Source organism: Ochlerotatus camptorhynchus, unplaced genomic scaffold (genome assembly GCF_037179485.1).
Source record: "Ochlerotatus camptorhynchus isolate MF236.1 unplaced genomic scaffold, CSIRO-AGI_Acam_v1.1 ptg000325l, whole genome shotgun sequence".
Lineage (NCBI taxonomy): Eukaryota > Metazoa > Arthropoda > Insecta > Diptera > Culicidae > Ochlerotatus > Ochlerotatus camptorhynchus.
The window spans coordinates 238,366-261,541 of record NW_027040813.1 but is presented as its reverse complement, the minus strand read 5'-3'; the positions used below and the strand labels follow the sequence as shown (position 1 = coordinate 261,541).

Here is a 23,176-nt window from a genome sequence, read left to right as displayed (position 1 = left end):
ATTAAAAATATATTAAAATATATATGTGTCAAAGTAAATTCAAAGTTGACCAATTGCAAATTGACCAAATGAAAATCGACCAGTTGAAAATTGATTAATTTACAATTAACCCAAAATATAATAAACCAAATGGGAAATTGACCAATTGAAAAAAGCCCAACTAAAAATTGACCAATTGAAATGTGACCAATTGGAAATTGATTCAAATGAAAATTGACCAAATTAAAATTGACCAATTGAAAATTGACAATCTGAAAAACTGAAAATTGACCACTTGAAAATTGACCAATTGAAAGTTGAACAATTGACCAATTGAAAATTGACCAATAGGAAATTGACCATTTGAAAATCGGTCAATTGAATATTGACTATTTGAAAATAGGCACTCATTGAATTGAAAAATTGACTCAATTGAAAATTAACAATGAACCAAAATGAATAAATCAATTGAAAATTCACCAATTGAAAATTGATTGAAAATTGAACAATTGAAAATTGACCAATTGAAAATTGACCAATTGAAAATTGACCAATTGAAAATTGATCAAATGAAAATTGACCAATTGAAAATTGAACAAATGAATATTGCACAAATGAATATTGCACAATTGAAAATTGACCAATTGAAAATCGACCAATTGAAAATTGACCAATTGAAAACTGACCAATTGAAAATTGACCAATTGAAAATTGACCAATTGAAAATTGACCAATTGAAAATTGACCAATTGAAAGTTGACCAATTTAAAATTGACCAATTGAAAATTGAACAATTGAAAATTGACCAATTGAAAATTGACCAATTGAAAATTGACCAATTGAAAATTGACCATTTGAAAGACGACCAATTGTAAATTGACCAATTGAAGCTTAACCAATTGAAAATTGACTAATTGAAAATTGACCCATCAAAAGTTGACTTAATTTAAAATTGATAAATTGAAAATTGACCAATTGAAAATTGACTAATTGAAAATTGACCAATTGAAAATTTACCAAGTGAAAATTTACCAATTGGAAATTGACCAATTGAAAATTAACCAATTGAAAATCGACCAATTGAAAATTGAATAATTGCAAATTGACCAATTGAAAATGTACCAATTGAAAATTGACCAATTGAAAATTGACCAATTGATAAATGACCAATTGAAAATTGACAATTTGAATATTTACTAATTGAAAATTGACCAATTGAAATTTTTCAAACTAAAAATTGACCAATTTAAAATTGACCAATTAAAAATTGACGAATTTAAAATTGACAAATTGAAAATTGGCCCACTGAAAAGGTACAATTTTTAAATTGAAAATTGACCAATTGAAAAACTGTTCTATGGAAAATTTGGTCTTTTGAAAATTGACCAATTGCAATTTTAAAATGGACCAATTCAAAATTAAAAAAAAATACCCTTTGAAAATTGACCAATTGAAAATTGACCATCTGAATATTGACCCAATTGAATATTCACCCTAATTAAAATTTACTAATAAAAATTTGACCAAATTGTAAATTTACCAAATTGAAGATTTATTCATTTGATTAACTCAATCGAAAATCAACCAAATTGAAAAAAGATAGCTTGAGCTTGAGCTTGATTGACCGCCCACGGTTGCTACTCTGTTACTGCCAGATCAGCTGTAATTACACAGAGAACCAATAGACGATGCTGGGACTAGCAATCATCCTCAATGTGTAAAAACTGGTGATCTTAAATTAGGCAATACCAGCGCTGGCCGCGCCCGAACACAGGTCAAGAAAGGAATGGGAAGGATTGTGTTGACATGACACTCGCTTTGATGGAAGCCGAGAACACCTCTGCACTTCCACGAGGAATCACTGGGATGTTGGATAAGAGGATTGGATTTGCAGCAGGGTTCGTTTTGGTAAACGATAAGCTGAATTGATGTCCTAACGATCATATAACGCGAAGGAGCTTGGGACTAAAGCCACGGTCTTCTGCTCAGTAAGCAAAAACGTTTGCCACTAGGCAGACGAGCACCTTTTTAATCACCGAGTTGCTGTTATTACCATGTAGTCATATTAACAACTAAAACGATTGACGAATCTTGAATGTGGATGGGCCTGAGATTAGACACATGATGTTCTGCTCAGTAAGCAAAAACGGTTGCTCAAAGGCCACCGAGCACCTCATATCACATAAAAACGTTGCTCAAATTTGTGTATCCATTCAAACCAGGAACCAACGACAACAACGAGTTTCGCAAAATACACGATACACAAGCGATTTTACCATTAATCTCTTTGATATGTAAGGACCTGGGACCGCGTTTTTCTGCTCAGTAAGCAGGCCACTGTAACCGACGATCTTTCAAATCCGAAAACTAAAAACTACGAAAAAGTACTTGGGCCTTCATTAAGTTCCACTTTCACGCGACGTTCAATGACAGGGTCCTATCCAGGATTACATCTGAAAAATCCAAATCTGGCCAACGCCCACCCTAAACCTAAACCTGTTCTAATCCACCTGAAATGACTAACGAATGGAAGACTTTGACTACCCAGCCATGCAATAGTCTCATTCCGTGCCTTATGGCAACCTGATGATTCTATTGCGCTCATCTTCTGGCACCACTCAGGGGAGACTTGGTCCTGTACCCAATGCTTAACTTATCTCCATTCCACTCAGCTACTCGCAATTTCTTGTGATATAGTGGGCGGAATATTATTATATGAGACAATTCAATGCGTCGTCTTTCCAAATTTGGCAGATCGACAGGTAATCGGTGAGTTACCACGATAGTTGCTATTCAACAACTCGACAACGTCCCATCGTCAACGTCTGCTATGAGAATTTCCCATTGCAGACGCCAACGAAATGACGTCATCGAGCTATCGACCAACTACCCTGGTTATCGCCTGTTACCTTATAGCACGATGCTAGGAGGCGAACCGGAAGAATCGATGAGCTACCTCTCCCCCTCAACCAAATTGAAAAAAAGATAAAATAGCAAACCGATATAGTGGTTCTCAGAATTTCGATAAAATTTGAAGTTTTGTTCCGTATCGCAAAGTATAAAACCCGTATTTTTTATCATTAGGGTGACCATTTCCATGTAAGGATGGTTAAAAAAATTCGATAATTTCAAAAGTGAGTTTTTTTTCATAAATGATTATTTTTAACAATGACTTTTTTCAAAAATGATTTTTTTTTTCAAAAAAACGTAACTTTTGAACCACTTAGCCGATTTACAAAATCAAAATATCAAATGAAAGGTTACTAAAAAATATTTTTAAAATATTATAATGATGTCTAAAAGTTGGGGTATTTGTATTGTAGACAGAGGGCGCAATTGGTTTTATATTTTTCCTTGAAAATTTAGACTCTTTTACGCTTCTGCAATGTGTGTTTTTCTTTATTGAGTTATACTTTGTTGAAGTCATCAAGTTTTAGGTTTTTGCTCAATACTCCTATGCGACTAGACTACCATGCGAAATTTTTTTGAACTAGGCTACCATTTTTGAAAAACAATCGAAAAAAACCTATTTTCTGGGTTACCCTACCATGGAAATTTTCAATATTTTGCGATAAGGAACAAATTGACCTAGAATGTTTAATTTTTTTCAATAGTTCAACAATGAATTGATTTTGAAACGTTTTGAGCTGTTCAGGATCTTAAAAATTTGTCCAAATCAGAGATCTCAAATTTTTATCGGAGTGCCGAACTATGAAAATTGTAATTCTTTAGGTCTTAGAATGTTGAAGGTAAATTCTATGGCAAGGATGTTCCTCATTTTTGTAAGTCCAAGACCTGCAACTTTTTCAAAGTTTGGGATTTTAAAAACTTTTCTGTTCGTTTTTTATATACTTTGGGGTCCCAGAATTCTGAAATTTTTGTAAAGTTTGAGATCCTATCTTTTTCTCCTGGGTTCTTGCAATTGTTTCTTTAGCCAGGATAAGCAAAAGAAGTCATGAGGCTTGAGAATCTTAAAGATTTGGTATAGTTCATGACATCCAGGATCTTGAAAAAGAAATCCTTAGCCAAAAAAGTTGAAAAATATTAATGATTTTAGAACATTTTTGATTTACAAATTTTAGAAGCTTGAAAATGTTTCGAAGCCCAAAGTTCGAAAAAATTTCCATCCTCTAGATCACAACAATATTCTGTTGTCGTGAAATCTTGATTTTTATGTGTACTGGTTTGTTTAAAAATATTTGTTTTAAATATACATTTTTTTTCTTATCATAAAATCCCAGAGTCTTCAGAAATTTTAGTGTTTATTTCTTTAAGGAGTAAGATTTCAAAAATTCAGTTTAATTATTTTTCATCAAATCTAGTTGTTGGAGATAGCCAGTTGCATACCGGTCTTGAAGCGAGTAAAGTTGCAACAGGACAGCTGATCGGGCGTAACGCTACGTTTGACAGGACAATTGACATCATGGATGACAAAACAGTTGACAGGACAGATTTTGGTCTAAGATTTTGTGACAAGCAATGCATTAGGTGTAGGAAAAACGTCATGATATGGGGGAGGGGGTATTTTTTGGTCGATTAAGCGTGACATAATTAATGCATGGTGTGATAAGAGAACAGATAACAAATAGAACAAACGGAAATTACCGAAGACAGATTAAAACCTATTACTAATTTTCTTTCGGAAATGAAATGTGTTTGCTAGTGCTAAAATATATCGAATTCTTAATCGTAAGTTTGCATGAATTAAAATACTAGCATCCATTAAATTAAAATTTATATAATGTTAATCATTGTTGTTGACACAATCCAATTTTTGTTTTCAAAATTTCAACCGTGAATTTCCGACGATGTTCTGCCATGGATTTCTCACAGCGCACATATTTTCAAAACATTAACGGATGTCAAGGCGATGACCGTTGCCAAGTACAAATGTAATCTGGGGGTGATACTGGAATTCATCCGAATGGTGCTGGAGTCGCTACCGGAAGAATTCGAGATCGGAGAATCTCCACTCAAGACAATCGAACTGTTCAAGGATCTGGTGCGGAAGGCTCTGGGAAGGGGGTGGCATCGTTCCGGAAGCTGATTAAAGAGATGACCATGAAGGGACTGCTACTGGTCATTATGACGATTCGGAATGTGATTAATGAGTCGATTTGTGGGAAGAATGATAACCTGAAGAAGGTTCCGTTGAAGACGTTAGTAGATCAATTTGGGGCGGGAGATTTGTGACGGAGCTGAAATCACAGTTGAAGGAGGTTAAGTGGAATTGTAAGATGTTGATTGGTCAGTTGTTGGGTTAGAAGGTGAGCTCCTGAAAGTCGACATCGACACATCGGTGAGTTGGTTGAAGGATAGGTTTAGCTCTCGGTCACGACTCTGGTAACCCAGCGCTTGAAATAGAATATTTATAGGTGTGGCGGAGAAGAAGCCCCGGCGATGTGTAAAGTGACCGGTGTTTTCCATGGTGCCCAGCGATTTGAGCAGTTCGGAAGCATTTCAACATCGTGATGTTTGAAATGATCCTCGTAGAACTGATCCAAATGTAGGTAGGTAATTGGTTTATAGGTACCAATTGATTATGGAATCCGAGCCGCACAGAAGCATCGTAAGAGGATCGGTGTCCATACAAAGGCCACCATCTGGCCGCAGTAGTTTTATCAGTGCTCGTTTACCATGTTTGATTCCGTAACGTTCCTCATCGTAACTGACATCGATGAATTCGCCTTTGATGATCACTCAGACCATATTTGGAGGTAGAATCTTCACCGGTGTTAGCTTTCCAACCATCGACAGCGCTCAAACTTTTACAGGCGTTCTCTAGCCGGCACTGCTTTTCGCCAGAAACATCATGCTTCTCTCCATTTGTCCGATTGTTGGACTGTCTGACCGTGTGGACATATTAAACCCCACCTCCACCAGGGAAGTCTGATTCCGGTTAAAACTCGCACTAGAACGCTGACGACGCATCTTTGACTCAGTCGATGGCTTTCGGGAGAAACTCCTGCCGTTCATCAGACTCTGAAGAGCATCTGAATCAGTTTCCTCTGATGATGCACGCTCGCTTCGTCTACTTACCACCGTCACCTTTGGTTCATCCGAGTCCTCATCATACTTCAATCCAGTAGAAGTTATTGTCCTGTCGGAAATTGGAAGTGCCTCCCCCGGAGAACGTTTATGCTCGAAGCCTCGATTCGGTTGCCGAGGCCGTTGATTATTTGGTTCAGTGTAGTCCTTTTCCGAGAGAATTTGGGAGCAACGAACCGAGAGTCACAACTGTCAAATTAATCTGGTTGCCAAACATACCATTATATAAACAAAAAAAATCAGTCTAATGACACTCTCGTCACTGCCGGCACAGCTGCGGCACACGTGAGGCACACTGAGAAAAAAAATTGGTGCATAATAAGTGTGTAGAGTGACCACCCCTTGACAACACATTAAAAACAATTTATTGACACAGTGAACTTCAACACGTGAAGTGGATGAACATTTGTAAGTTTATACATTAAGTTTGTTGAAATTAATCTAATCACTTACTTAACTAACACTTACTTAACGGAAGATCCGAAAATTCACTTCGATTCACATTGCCATCAGCAACACTGTTTATTTTTATCAAACCGGGAAAACTATCATGGGCATGCGACAATTCATCTGAGGGTCGATAGTCAAATGTTATCCTTTTGAACATTATTAAATTCACTTAAAATAATCACGTCACCAACTAGCTTTTCATTTATTCTCTCAATTTCAGAGGCAAAAACGATTGGCTCCCGCAATGAGGAGCTTACGATGGGCTCCAGGTGAGCTGAGATGGGACTTTCTACGGATATACCTCGTGCTGGTGGTGTTTTCGGTAAGTGCCTAGGTTTACGCTAGATCCACAGAATGTTTTTCATTCGTGGGTTCTTCAGATATTAATTGGGGCACCCTGAAAAAGCTCTCACTAGAAACCCCAATTCACGAGCTACACCGACAAAGCGAGACACTTCACATTCGAATTGACTCTAATTACCATTCAAAACCCATCCATTATTTTTGGTCCAAAGTAACAAGTACTGCGAACAAAACCGCCATCAATAAACAAAACCGCACGCAACCAAACTGTCAACCCACAGGGCAGCGGGCGGTCGTAAATAATGGGAAATTCTTGTTTCTCTCGCCAAGTACACCGACAAACAATCGTCGAAAGTCCATGGCAACGGAAAAAAAATGGTCGACATTGGAGGAATTTTTTTTTCGACTGCTTTTGTGGAGGAAGTAAAAATCTCACAAAACGAACCAATTTGCATTTCTCTGACAAACGAAAACACCTGTTTGCGACACAAGAAACGACAGCGAGCAATGATTTATGATTCGGTTTGCAACCGTTCGGTGTGGTCCCCGGAGCAGATAATAACAGTGCGATTTAATATGCCACTAATTTACAGCGTTAATGTCGTTATCAATTATTGCTTCTTTTTTTTTTATTTTGCCATCATTCAAGGGGGCCCAACCAGGACGCAGCCAGTTTCACTTGTGTCGAAAAGCTGCAACCATCGAGCAATCAAAACTAGATAAATGGCGGTTGTCAATTTGTCTCCATCTGCGGATGGACAAACATTGCGAGATTGATCGCTTCATAAGAAATCGGACGGGACTGATATAGAGGAAAAAGAGAAATTATGCATGTCTCTTAATCATGTGTATAAACTTTCGCAACAATAACATACCACAGCGTGATGACCGCGTGGCGTGGCGGTGGAAGCAATCTGCATGATACTCTCTCGAACTCGAACATGTGTGTAATTATTGTATTTATTACTGACCTGGACCTGGGAGCCCGGGACCTGACAGCAACGGTGGCGAGATACCATCGACATTCCACCAGTCAATGCCAACTTTGATTGTCACTTGCACTTTTTTTGTTTTCGTCGTCGTCTCCGTCGTAGTCGGCCGGGGGGTCATCGACTTGGGTGAATCATTCGCCGAGCGCCTACTTTGACGAGATTAAAATATTTGCGAAATGACAACATTCGCTATGCTGCCCGTGCACTTATCGGTACATTGTTTGCGTCCGAATTGCACATCAAGTTTAAGAGATGTTTAAGCATGTGCGAGAAATGGTTTCTTTGATACAACCTGTGAGAAACGTTGAACACGTCCGCACTCCCCGGAGACAAACCACTTTGTCCATTGTTTTCCTCAAGTGTAGAAACTTCCCATGCAACACGCGCACTGCTTTGGATCATCTTGTCTACAAGGCACCATGGGGGAAGAAAGCCGTGTCCATCAGAGGTTGAAGAAGCGCAGTGTTAAATATTGATATACTTGGAGGAGGCATTAGAAAGCATAAGTGACCTAACCTCATTTCCAGAACAGAAATGAACAAAACCCGGCAAACGAAATTAGCACCACACATGCCTGCACATATTAAGTAAGTCGTTTCGTTCCAATCCGTCCGGCCCGACCTACACGGTCAACGGACCGCGCTCGATGACGGCGCAATCTGGTTCACCTACGGGGAGTGAGGTTATGTGTGCACACAACACCGTCTGCATAGCAAAACGCCTTCTGCCATCACACGACGATGATCTGTGTGGACCTGTGTGGACATAAGCACCTTGGAAGACGAACACTTCCTGCAATCAAATTGCCAGGTTGAGTGAGCGCAGTCTGTGCAGAGCACTTTTATGATCAGAGTAGATCGAAACGACCTAGCGGTACCTGGCGGGAGTTGGAGTTTGGTTGGAACTGAAGTAGCTTCATTTTCGAGTGCGGATTTTGCAAATAACGAATTAGTTGAGGTTGCCTGCGTCACTAATTAGTATGTATTTGGATTATTGCTCTGACACTTGACGGAACCACCTGCGTGCGTTGATGGGATGATGGGAAAGTGAGCTGGATTTCTGAACCGTGTCGGAAACGTGGCTGCGGTATTCAATTGGGTGTCTTTTGGGATCCGTGGTTTTTGATATACGATTCACGGCTTGAAGAACCGAGCAGTTTATGATACCGAGCTCAGATCGATAAACGCTCGATAAGATCATGAACTCTTAACGATAGGTTCATGGTAAGTCCTGTGATCCTCTGAGAATGTTCCGGAGATTTGGAAATATGTGAAGGACGATCTGGAGGAAAAGTTCACTTCAGTGAACCTCAAGTTATAGAAGTCATCGGGCCTGACCGAAGAACACAGTTTAAATTTAATAACTAAAGCATGTCCCACTTTGTAATGGAACAACCATCATTTGGGTCTATTTCGGATTCGAATTAGCGGATTTGAAAACGGTTTTCACTCAAGTGCCCTATTCCTTATATTTTAAGAAAAGAAAAAAAAAACGAAACGAATTATTCGTCGTGGATTTGAAGGAATTCTGGAACTTTTCCCTTTAAACGACCCATCAAGCGGTGGGTGCTCAATGGTCTCGTCCACTGTTTTGGCGATTAAATACCACCAATTTTTCATCTGAGCTGCCATTTTGATGACCTTTAACCTTTAGTTTCCTCCTCATAATTGCCCAGGGACAATTGGGCGGATTGAGGGTTTTCGGAACAACTAGTCAGGGCAGAATTAGCTTCTGGAGACGTTCGGTTTTGTAAACGTCCGAGTTCACCATTTTCTCAGTGACGAAAACCGTTGTCTTCTGACAGCAGCTGCAAATTCCCTGCCAGATCATAAGTTTGCGAGTGAATTTATTCGCAAAACAAATTTGAATCTGCCAGGGAGCAGGCTCTGCCTTTGAACAAGTTTGACGTGCATTTTCTTTGCTGTGATTTTTTTTTGGAGAAACTATTTCGGCATATTTTTAAAACAGTAAAAAACCAATCTGATATAGTGATTTCCAAAGTTATTCAAGTTTGGAGCTGTCTTTCCGTGACTCTCAACAAAACCCGTGTCATGAAGTTTTTTCAGAGCTTCAGAGGGCAGCAGCTCCGAAAACAAACTCCTCCAGTGAACCCCCGACGTTCTTTCGTTTGCGACGACGTCACGGAGAAGCGAACCACAAGGGCTGATTCTGGGGACTCTTTTAGTGATATTTCATATTAGCTGAACCTGATCTGGATGCTCAAAATGCGTAAATTACAAAAAGATGACAGATACAGGACTACAGGAAATTCTCCCTGAAGAAAAGGGATCACCAGGAATCAGGATGTATTCAAGGAGAGACAACATTTTAATTCTGTTGAATAGTACCAGGTGGATATCATCGTGATTCAAGCAAGAAAGGTGGACCATGAAAGTACCAGTAGCGCCATGCAATTTCATTCTGCTGACATTGCGAATGGATTCATTTGGTGAGTTCGTTCCTACTTATTAACACTTGTGATTATGATGGTTAACAGTGTTGGTCACATACAACTGCAGAATCTGGTGAGAGCTTACCATTTATTTAATTTAAATATTTGTACAGTAGTCGTTTGATTTAGGCACGGTTCGATTTTAGCAAAATCACAAAACCGTTCGCTTTTGGCACGAAGTTTAATTTTGGCAACGTGCCAAGATCAGTCTTGTAAGCGGTCACGGTAGTCGACACATTTTCTGTGATGATTGACTGCCTTTGCCTCCGACACTTGCAAAACAAGCTATCATAGTACAGTTCCAAACTAAAATGTCGTATGACAGGCTCTGTCATACGACACCGTCGCCGAAGACCGTCACGAATGTATGTATTTTAGTTTTTCTCATAATAAGAGCTGTTGATGGTGTGCTTGTGTGAATTCTGAAAATAGCAAGCAATGATGTCCTAGTAATAATATTTCTGATCAGAAATGGTTTGATTTACACCAAATTGAGGAATTAAAACGAAATCACACATGTCATATGATAGCTATTTTGATAATTTTCTTTTAGCTCGAATGTTATTCTACCGCTCGTGTTGTGTGAGAGAGACGACGGTAGAGCATGAGTGTTCGAATACAAACAGACTGTCGCGCACGACAACGGAGCGAGTGTAGTAAAAAACGTCAACTGTTTCAACCCCTGGCCAAGATTGAACGATAGTGTGTTTTTGCTCCTTGTGATTACAACTTTTAATAAAAGATTTATTAATAGTAACGTCTATGTCATGGCGATGTCTCGCAGTGGTCCGAAGTCAACCAAATCATAAATTGAATTTCAAAATATGACCGTTCGATTTTGTTGATTCCTCGTGGAAGTGCGGAGGATTTCTCGGCTTCCATCAAAGCGAGTGTCACGTCAACACATTTCTACCCATTCCTTTCTTGGCCTGCGTTAGGGCGCGGCCGGCGCTGGCACTGCCTAGTTTGAGATGACCAGTTTTTAAAACATTGAGGATGCTTGCTAGTCCCAAGCATCAGAATTTTCCAGTAATCAAAGGAACACATTTTAGTACTTGTTTTATGACTTGATAATAGTGACAAGACTCGGGTTGTGACCACCGCGCCGTTATGCATTGCTATATTGTATATTTCAAATCAAAAATATTGTTTATGTTCATAGATTTCACATAATCCTTTTCCCTTTATCCTTCTTCTTTTCCTTTCCCTCTTCTAGCGAGTAATGGTGCTATAGCCATAAGTCATAAAAGGCTAGGACAAGAGTTAGTGCTCATGTCCCAACCGTCAGAAGAAAATAGAGCATCACTTAACCTTTCTAGCTCTGATGCTTCCAACGACCAACCAATCATATAATTACCAAAAACTGGAACGTACGGTACGAGATGTCCACGTTTCATCCTTTTATTGGATTCTGAAGCATCGTGTTTTAATCTTCGATTTAAACAGGCCCGATGTTTTCTGAATCATCTTGCCCCTTAAATGCTGCACAGTAGGCCTGGCCCTTTTTGATATGTGTGACGCATCTTCGATGTGAAACAACTATCAAATAGACAAAAAAAAATGATGTAGGCAAATATCATTTTCCAGGATGCTTTCAAGAACTGGCTGAGTTGGTGTTAGATTAGATTATATTAGAAAAACATATTTAAATCTGCCAGGGACACCTTCTTAAGCCTCCGTCTTGGAAAATTTTGGTCCTGGAAGCTGTTCGAAGTCGGCCTTTACATAGGTTTCATCATCCCACCGGACTTGATCAGCAGGTTGTCATACAGCTTTCGAGCACCGGTTCTGGCCACCGACAAACCAACATGAATGATCATACAAATTTCTGATCAAAGCACAAAACTGACGTCTGCCGCCGTGTTCGCGGAAAATATTTATCCTAGCCACGAACACGCGTACAAATTTTATGAGTTGGTTCGTGTCTAATCTATTTCGAACAAATTATTTTTATCTAGATAAAAAATTCTATGGTTTTGACAGATGGGATCGCTGCACATTTGAATCGGCTGTTATGGATTCTCGATCAAGAGTCAAGTTTAAGTTTCATGTTGGTTTTCCGATGTTCTAGCTACGGTATTCTGCTTGAGTGATCGATTTGTTTGCCTACTGGCGCGGTATGCCTGTAAGCCTTCGCGGTCTTCGGGTGGCATCATACTTTTTACTCAAATCGCGATCGGACATACCTGGGTTGCTTCTGATGGACCTCACGACCTTTCCATGGAGCTGACGGTTGGCAGTTCCATTTCGGCATTTACTTTGAGGCTTCTGATTTGTCCTCAAGGTTTCCCTGTACGTTTTGAGCACGCGCCATACGGTGTTTGGACGCAGACCACGATGGATTTTCCAGGTTACTGCGCACGATTTTTTTTCTACGCTCGTTTTATGATCTGAAAAAAAAAATACACTGTTATTGTTATTATTGTTGTCAACACATAGACGTCAAAAGCTTCCAAAAACATCCGTTACTAGGAGCGCTGTAATATGAAAAAGAGTTTGTTCCATTAGGGCATCTCTAGCGGCGGTCCAATTGGCTGGTTTTGTCAAAAAATTTGGAACAGATCCAGACCGAGCCCTAGCACTGGTGGTCTATATTTTGTTTTATACTAGTTCTAAAATGTAAATTTTTTTAAACTAGTATCAGTTTAGATCTATTTTGATCTAAGGGCATCTTTAGCGGTGGTCTGATCTAGATTCAAATTTATGACAAATAAAGCTATAATTTAATAGATCAAGCCTTAATAGATCAAACTGTGGGCGTACGCAACAGTTGGTCTATTTTTGGCTGCTCTATTTCAAACGTCAAAACTCGAGTCAAAACCAACTCACTCCCTGATTTCGGGTTAAGCCAATTTTTAATCTCGTGTGTGTTTCTACCCGGTTTATCAGGGCAATTACCACGAAATTGAACTCCAATGGCCATCCCCAGGAGAAATGTGTGGCTTTCACAAAAATCCTTGGGCTGCTCGTCCTTTTGAAAAGAGCTTCCTATTGAAATAATATTAAAAACCGAAATTTACGGTGAGATAAGACCATAATTCAATTGGGTTTTTGTTGCATCATGTTGCGTGTTGGGCTTTGGCCCAAGTTAGAAAGTGGCCACTTTCCTGGGGGTTCTTAAAACATGCCCAGAATTGGGAAGGTGGTCCGGGCACCTTATTTGACTGCCATTGATCTTGTTTTTGAAATCTGTCACATGATGGATTAAATCAGAAACTTGCCATTTCCTTGGAGATACATACCCGGAAGGGGCCAACAAGGTCCTGGGCACTATATTTGACTACCATTGATCATATTTTTTAATTGTAATGTGTCACGTGATGGGTTTTGAACCATGTCAGAAACTGGACACTTCCCTGGGTGTTAACGTAACATGCTTGCGGCGAAGGTGGTCCTGTGTACTTTATTGGATTACCATTGATCTTGTTGTTGAATTCTCATGATGGGGTTGCAATCTCCAGAATCGGTTGACCGATATCAAAAGTATTCCAGAGCGTTCAATTAGATCACCTTTCATTTGGCGTTAGTTGTGTCAAATTTGTTGCAGCGGTTGCTAAGAAACATGAGCATATTTCGTTACAAACATGCACACACACACATACATTTTCCGATATCGTCAAGCTGAGTCGATTGGTATTAAACACTCGGCCCTCCGGACCTCGGATCGGATTCCAAACGGTATACATACCCTTCTTTTGAAAGGAAACAATAGAAAAAATCCTGCAGAACAGAAGCGTTTATTGAAATGTTTATCAGATAATCCGAATGTTCCATATCTGATCGTTCCCTTGAGATCCTTTCATGGTTGCTACGGCGCACCGGTAGCGCGTTAGTGCTGGAACTCCGCTAGTATCAGAAGCAGTCTATTGTTTCTCGCTAGCGATGACCACTTTGCTGGAACCGCACTCGTTTCAGAGAAAATCGAAGAATCAAATCGGTATGTTTAGCAGAAAAAAAACCCCAACTACAAGAGAAAACAAAACAAAACCTCGAGAGAGACAACTGTCAAACCGGATTGGAACAGTGCTTGCCTTGATCCAAAATCAGTTCAAAATGGATCGAGAATTATACTGGTTTATATAAGTTACATTTGAGAACTAGTCTAAAACAAAATGTAGGCCTCCGGTGCAAGGGCTCGGTCTGGATCTGTTCCAAAAATTTAGACCAATCCAGCCAATTGGACCGCCGCAAAAGATACCCTAAATTTGAATCAAGGCAAGCACTGTTGCAAACTAATTTGACAGCTGTCGCGGTGTTGGGTTTTTTTCTGCAAAACAAACCGATTTAGTTCCTCGATTTTCTCTGAAACGTGGGCGGTTCCATTAAAGTGTTCATCAGTAGCGAGAAACAATCGACTGCTGTTGATACTGGTGTTGTTCCAGCTCTATCGCGCTACCGGTGCTGCTGTTGCTGCCGGCACCGTCGTCGTAGCTGCGAAAGGATCAAGCAGAAAACATCCGGACGCTTCTGTTCTGCAGGATTTTTACTGTTGTTTTTGAAGGCTATATACAGGGTGTTTGGTTCCGGGTTTTACATATTTTCAGGGTAGATAGGGCTCCTAAAGTTATGAAAAAATCCCCATGAAACATAGGGTCGGAAATGACTGCTAAGTGAGTTATTCAACATTTTATGTTTTTTCGTATTGCCAATTTTGGTTGGCTATATTTTTTTAATCTTAATGTGGTTTTCTGATTTCAACATACCAAATGAAAGATTAAAGCCTTAGCTATCAATGCTTTCTAGAAAAGAACTCGATTAAAGTTAATTATCATACATTAAAATTGAAAAGTATGTTGAAAGTACCGAAAAAACTGGTGAAATTTCATACATTTGAGTGTTTTTAAGTTGAAAATTTTCATTTCTGTTTATTTAGTTGTTCTACAAAACATTCTCCATGCAGTTCCCTAGATTTGTGTCTTTAGTAGTAACCTTGTAGGCTTTATGGTTTCTTCGTAATTATTGATTTAAAACAGCCATAAAAACTTGTGACGTTTTCTTAAAATGCGCTATAGTCACCCTATTCGTTCGTACGTTCGGCTGTTGCAGTGGACTACGCACATGAAAATTTGATAGAATGTTATTGTAAATGTTTAGCTACATTCTTAACTTTTGATTACCGCACATCTCCTGCGCCGAAAGAAAACATAACTGCGGAGATGTTTCGCGGTATCGAATATTGCTCAGTCTCAGCAGAAAACACAACGAGAGACACCGAATCAGCGAATTCTGTGAGCGGAAGGGAGAGAAGTAGCTAGGTAATAAGTCGATGTCCTTTTTATTTCATAGCACTCGCAGCTCAGCTGCGGTGCTGTTTCGATGGAGGAGTGTGGAGCTCCGTTGCTTCTGTATACACACTTAGATTTTTTTTACAGGAGTCAGTATTTTTTACTGGATTTTTGGATTACTGACTCGGTTAAAATTCAAATGACTGTTATTCGTAAATATTGGATAAAATCGATAAATTTTATTTCTCATCATTACACGGGGTTAACAGAAGTTAGTCTGTAAATTTTCGTAAAACATTTTCTCAACTTTGAATTTTTCACAGATTTTTTTAATTTTTACCGAAGAGTTCCGCAATTCAAAAACTCGGTAAAAATTAAGGACTCGATAAGTGTGTACTGATGTATGATTGGTGAAGAGGCTAGCATCTGGAGGGTATTCTCGGGCTAGTGAATGCCACCCACCCATCCCCACTTATAATTCAGTAATACACTATTTATTCATTTCTGTTTGATATGCTTACAAAGTTTGACAAACAGAAATGAGCGTTGCAGTGTAGTTACCAATTTTCCAAGTCATAGACCTCAAATAACTGTTCAAAGTCCCAGATTTTTTATAACGGAATCATGAACAAAAAACCAAAGACCACTATGACAAACGTGATCGGTCTGAAGGGATCTTTACATAGAAATTGTTATAAGGTGATACGATTCAGAACCTCGGGCTCTGGTTCCACTTCGCTTTTTCCAGGAGTCCATTATCTGTTACCGGAAAACATACAATAACAAAACTGTGATGACAATTTAGTGCCTCAAATCACAATAGTGCCCGAGATCAACTCCCTAGAAAACTCGAAGTTCACGATCACGTTTGTCATAGTAGTCTTTGGATTTTTGATCATGATTCCGTTTTAAAAAATCTGGGACTTTGAACAGTTATCTGAAGTCTATGACTTGGAAAATTGGTAACTACACTGCAATGCTCATTTCTGTTTGCAAACTTTGTAAACATATCAAACAGAAATGAATAAATAGTGTATTACTGAATTATAAGTGGGGATGGGTGGGTGGCATTCACTAGCCCGAGACTACCCTCCACATGCTAGCCTCTTCACCAACCATACATCAGTACACACTTATCGAGTCAGTAATTTTTACCGAGTTTTTGAATTGCGGAACTCTTCGGTAAAATGTAAAAAATCTGTGAAAAATTCAAAGTTGAGAAATGTGTTACCAAAATTTACAGACTAACTTCTGTTAGCCCCGTGTAATGATGAAAAATATAAAAAATCAATTTTACCCAATATTTACGAATAACAGTCATTTGAATTTTAACCGAGTCAGTAATCCAAAAATCCAGTAAAAATACTAACTCCTGTAAAAAAATCTAAGTGTGTATACAGAAGCAACGGAGCTTCACACTCCTCCATCGAAACAGCACCGCAGCTGAGCTGCGAGTGCTATGAAATAAATAGGACATCGACTTATTACCAGTGATGCCACATTTTTTCGAAGTTCAATCTGTATTTTCATCGCAAACAATCTTTTAATCTGTATCTGGCTGACAAAAATCTGTAAAAAAATCTGTATAGTTTCTATATTATGATCTCAGTGCGGATTTACGTAAATCTCCAGTGGAAAAATTCATAGTTCAGAAAAAGTTTGTTCAATGTTTAGAATCATGAAAAATTACTAAAGTTTGCTTTCTAAAAAAATCTTGTAATCCTACAATCTTGATTTTTTGTAGTGTTTTGTATCTCTTCTACTGTCTGAAAATACTAAACATGAAGTACCAGTTGTAAGAGACAAATCTGTTTCAGACTGAAAATTTCCTTAATGAAGTAACTATCACAATTCCTTAGAATTTGATTTATTTATGTCTCAGATTACGCAAATCTTTATCTGGACATTTGACATAACACAAAACTTTTGCAGGAAGTTTAATCGAATTGCATGCAATATTCTTTATTTCTTCAGTTACGTTTTTTAAATACAAAAATATCCAGTTGATTCTTCGACTCACTAACTGTAATCAACTACTTTGTGGGTTTTTAAACTGGCTTGTTTACCGAGTTGACAAAAATATATTTAATTTAATTAACAAATAGAAAGGGAAACTAATATTCCTTCCAACGAAAAATCAGAACATCTGAACATCAGAAGTCCATTCGAAAGATTCCAAGTCCATTCGAAGCTAAAACAGTAATAATTTATTTAGTGAAAAATACGATTTGGGTTTGATGCTCAGATTGAATTCAAGCTGCTCAAAAGGAAGAAACGATTATTTATCGGAATTAATACATATAAAAAACAATACAAAATATTTTCCCTTTATTTGAAAAATCTGAAAAATCTGTATATTTTTCAAAAATCTGTAGTCTGTATATACAGATATCTGTATCAAAATATTGAAAAAAATCTGTATGATTACAGATAAATCTGTATATGTGGCATCACTGCTTATTACCACTACCTACTTCTCTCCCTTCCGCTCTCAGAATTCGCCGATTCGGTGTCTCTCGTTGTGTTTTCTGCTGAGACTGAGCTATATTCGATACCGCGAAACATCTCCGCAGTTATGTTTTCTTTCGGCGCAGGAGATGTGCGGTAATCAAAAGTTAAGAATGTAGCTAAACATTTACAATAACATTCTATCAAATTTTCATGTGCGTAGTCCACTGCAACAGCCGAACGTACGAACGAATAGGGTGACTATAGCGCATTTTAAGAAAACGTCACAAGTTTTTATGGCTGTTTTAAATCAATAATTACGAAGAAACCATAAAGCCTACAAGGTTACTACTAAAGACACAAATCTAGGGAACTGCATGGAGAATGTTTTGTAGAACAACTAAATAAACAGAAATGAAAATTTTCAACTTAAAAACACTCAAATGTATGAAATTTCACCAGTTTTTTCGGTACTTTCAACATACTTTTCAATTTTAATGTATGATAATTAACTTTAATCGAGTTCTTTTCTAGAAAGCATTGATAGCTAAGGCTTTAATCTTTCATTTGGTATGTTGAAATCAGAAAACCACATTAAGATTAAAAAAATATAGCCAACCAAAATTGGCAATACGAAAAAACATAAAATGTTGAATAACTCACTTAGCAGTCATTTCCGACCCTATGTTTCATGGGGATTTTTTCATAACTTTAGGAGCCCTATCTACCCTGAAAATATGTAAAACCCGGAACCAAACACCCTGTATAATGCTTTGGAAACCGACTTTCGATCCGAGGCTCGGAGGGCCGAGTTTTTTTATACCAATCGGCTTAGCTCGACGATATCAGAAAATGTAATGTGTGTGTGTAACCAAAAGAATACGCTCATGTTTCTCAGTAACAGCTGTACCGAATTGGACACAACGAGCGCCAAATGAGAGGTACGGTGGTCTCATTGAACGCTATTGAAAACTGTTGGATTCGGTCAACCGGTTCTGGAGATGGCAAACTCATCATGCGACACATCAAATCACATGAGAATTTAAAAAAGATCAATGGTAATCAAATAAAGTACCCAGAACCACCTTGATCACTTCCGGGCATGTTCCATGAACTCCCAGGGAAGTGGCCAGTTTCTGACTTGGTCCAAAATCCTACACGCGACATCATACCAGATACATTTCAATAAATAAAGGTTTTAATTATTATTCCACTGGGAAGCACGCGGAGGAGGAGGAGGCTTTTTGTTCATTACTCCCGGAGACAGCCATCGGACGTCAATTTCACGGTGATTTTCGGATAAAACCCGTGTACGAATGCACACGAGAGAAGAAAAAAAGGTTGATAACGAAATCAAGGTGTGAGTTGGTTTTGACTCGAGTTTTGACGTTTGAAAAATAACAGACGTACGTTCTTTTTTCACGGGCGTATGCCGGCGAAATTGAAAACGGTATGTCGAGTTTGGAATCAAGAAGCTGTGTTGTATTTGTATCAAAAATGTAAACAATCTGTGTCTCTTGTATCAAATTCAATGGAACATATGGAAAGGTAAATAAATTTAGAAAACATATGTGGTAGGAACATTACGTGTTGAAAACCGTTCGAAAAAGAGGGGTCAAGCGCGGGTTGTGCTAAAAAGGCCAAACAATAGATCGCAACCCTATTTCATTTGGAGTTAACTTTTTATAGGTAACGTGAGAAGTTCTTAGATAATGCTATTTAACTCTCCAATTTAAAGCTCTTGGAAGTTTTATTTTTACACCCTTGTCATTTCGTCTTTTTGACATTTGACCTTTTTTCTTTCGACCTTTTGTCTGTCGACCTTCTGAATGTTGACCTATTGTCTTTCGACATTTCGTCCCTTCAAATTTCATTGAATCATTTGTCAATTCAACTTCTCGTCCTTTTATATTTCATTCTAACTTCTGTCCATTTGACATTTTGTCCATTCGAGCTCCTATTCATTTGACCTTTTGTCCATTTTCACTTTTTGTCCATGGACACATTCGATCTTTTATCCATTTGATCGTTTTTTCCTGTCTACCTTTTACTTCTTCAACCTTTTGATCATTAATCCTTTAGTCCCATCGACCATTGCTCCATTTGACCTTTTGTCGATTTGATCGTTTTTCCATTTGCCTTTTTGTCCTTCGACGTTTTGTCTTTCTGCCTCTTGCGCTTTCAAACTTCATTTGATCATTTGTCTATTTGACCTCTCGTCCCTTTATATTTCATTCGATCTTCTGTTCTTGCGAAATGATATTCATTCTACCATTTGTTCATCCGATTTTTGTCCATTTTGACTTTATGACCATTCGGCCTTTTGTTAATTCGAGCTTTTAACCAATCGATAATTTTTCCATTCTACCCTTCGACTTTTTGATCGTTCGATCTTTTATCCATTCTAGCCTTTGTCTCTTCGTCCTTTTGTCAATGTCTGCTTTTTGTTCATAGCAACATTTTTTTCATTCTCTCTTTCTTCCCTTCTAGCTTTTGTCCATTCAACTTTTTGTCCAACGACTATTTGTCTTTCTACCTTTGTCTTTCGACCTTTTGTCTGTCGCCCTTTTGTCTTTCGAACATTTGTCTATCGACCTTTTGTCTATCGAAATTTTGTATCTCGACCTTGTGTCCCTTCGTCCTTTTATCTTTTGCTATTCAACTTTTTATCCTTCCTTTCATTGATTTCCGTTATTTAAGAGATTTCCAGCTGGTTCTGCTCGTCCCTTTATATTACATTGGATCTACTGTTCGTCCGTTTGTCCATTTTGACTTTTTGTCCATTCGACCTTTTGTTCATTTAACCTTTTGTCCATTCGATAATTTTTCCATTCTACCTTTCGTCCCTTCTGCCTATTGTCCAATCGACTTTTTGTCATTCGACTTTTAGTCTTTCGACCGTTCGTCCTTCGCCCTTTTGTCCATTCTATCTTTTTTCTATTCGACTTTTTATCCTTGCCTACTGCGCGCCTCTTCTTCTTGCTCCTGTTGAGTCGCATTTGAGAACCATTTTCACTGGGTCGTCGTGCGGCATTCTTACGACGTGTCCAGCCCACCGTAGTCGCCCAATGTTTGCAATGTGCAATTCGTGGTTCATTCGCCTCCTCCACGTTCCGTTAGCCATCTGCACTGCACCGTAGATGGTGCGTAGCACCCTCCGGTCACGTTGGTCATCCACGAGCATAGTTCAGGTCTCGTGGCCGTAGAGGACCACCACCGGTCTAATCAGCGTCTTGTAGATAGTCAACTTCGTGTGGTGGTGAATTTTATTCGACCGGAGCGTCCTCCGGAGTCCAAAGTAGTCACGATTCCCTGCCATAATGCGTCTTTGAATTTCTCTGCTGGTATCATTTTTGGTGGTCCCCAGTGAGCCTAAATACACGAACGCATCGACCACCTCGTTTTCGTCACCGTCAATCTGAACTCGGGGTGGGAGGCTAACATTGTCTTCCCTAGAACCTTTTCCTTTCATGTATTTTGTCTTCGATGCGTTGATGGCAAGTCTAATCCGCCTAGCTTCAGCCTTTAGTCTGATGTACGTTTCCGCCATCGTCTCAAAGTTCCATGTCATGATGTCGATGTCATCGGCGAAGCCAAGGAGCTGGATGGGCTTCCTGAAGATCGGGCGACTCGTGTCTATCCCAGCTCTTCAGATCACACCTTCTAACGCGATGTTGAATAGCAGACACGAAAGTCCATCACCTTGCCGTAACTCCCTTCGAGATTCAAAGGGATTCGAGAGTGTCCCCCATACTCGAACAACGCACATCACTCGATCCATCGTCACCTTGACCAATCGCGTCAGTTTATCCGGAAGTCCGTACTCGTGCATAAACTGCCCACCGTATTTTAATAGCTCACTTGGTAGTTGATCTACACCAGTTGCTTTGTTGTTCTTCAGCCAACCGATCTCCTCCTCAACTTTTTGAAGATCAGGGGCCGGTAGCCTGACGTCTTCTGCGCGTGTTCCAAGGTCTGTTGCCGTGCCACCTTCGTTTTCTGCTGCATAACCGCTCGTCATAGTACTGCTTCCACCTCTCAGTCATAACTCGTTCGTGAGAAGCCCAACTAACATTTTCAGCTTTATAAGCCAACTTTTCCAGCGTTGTGCTGTTAAGTAGCTGAAACAAAGCTGCAGATACAGCAACAAGCAGAAGCTAGCAAAATTGTTTTGGAGAGCGTTTACTCAACTTTTTCACAACCATTATTCAATTTGTCAGTCGCATTGATTAACATCACCCAATAAACGTTAATGTCACTTCTATGCAAATATTAATCAACTTTCAACTTGTAGCTGCAAAACAAAGCTAATAAAGTGATGGCTTCTACACAACCAACTACTCTTGCTGAATAACATAAACATCAAAAGTGCTTTTTCAACGACTAAACAACCTGTACTCAACTAGTTAACTGTGTTAGCGCTTCTTTGAAAGTTATATTACAGTCAACTAGGTTTATTTTTAGAGTTGTGTAGTTTTACAGCATTTACTCTGCACCTTCACAAAGCTGAAGTTACAAGTCGAGAAAAGTGATTCATGTGCACTATTATAAAGCCTCTAATCAGCAATCTTGTTGTAGAACGGCATGGCAATTTGTTTACGTCAGTTCAAAGTGTTGGCGTAGCGAAGTTGGTAGCATCAAGGTTCGCCAACGCGGTCGTCTCGAGTTCGATTCCAGGTTCTGGTAGAGCGTAAATGGTGGTGTGCTTATAACTAATTTCGATTAATTTGATTCGCAGTAAAATAAACATGATAAATTCCTCTAACAAACAACAAAAAAACGTAAACAATATTTAACCTGGCGTCAAGAGAACGCTGTGTAGTTATTATTGGATAATCGGGTAAAGGTTGAGTAAGCGCCTTTCAAGTTCACACACAACTAAACAGCAGGATAACAGCTGAATAGAAGCGTAAATAGATATGCAATAAGAGCTTGTCCCAACCGTCACAACAGTCATAAGTAACTAGCTAAGTTCGCTAGATTTGCTTGTATAAAGGTTGAGTAAAGGTTTCCTCATATCGTATAACATTTGAATACACCTTTGAGGCTGTATAAATGAAATGAGTAAAGCGTTTGAATTGCGAAAATTGTTAGTTGGGAGGTTACCGTCCAAGACTTTTTATCCTTAGATTGATTGATTTCTTTTATTTAGGAGAATTTCAGCGCCTTCAATTCGACCTCTCGTCCCTTTATACTTCATTCGATTATCTGTACATTCGACCATCTGTTCATTCGACCATCTGTTCATTCGACCATCTGTTCATTCAACCTTTTGATAA

General features: G+C 38.9%; 1 protein-coding gene across 1 annotated transcript in view; it reads left to right on the top strand.

Annotated features, from left to right (window-relative positions):
- m (miniature) overlaps positions 1–23,176 on the top strand; it is a 120,335-nt gene that overhangs the window by 64,978 nt on the left and 32,181 nt on the right. The window contains exon 2 of the mRNA XM_065230008.1: positions 6,698–6,799. Coding sequence (XP_065086080.1) covers positions 6,722–6,799 — 78 coding nt within the window. The 5' untranslated portion in view covers positions 6,698–6,721. The remainder of the gene's footprint in view (positions 1–6,697; positions 6,800–23,176) is intronic.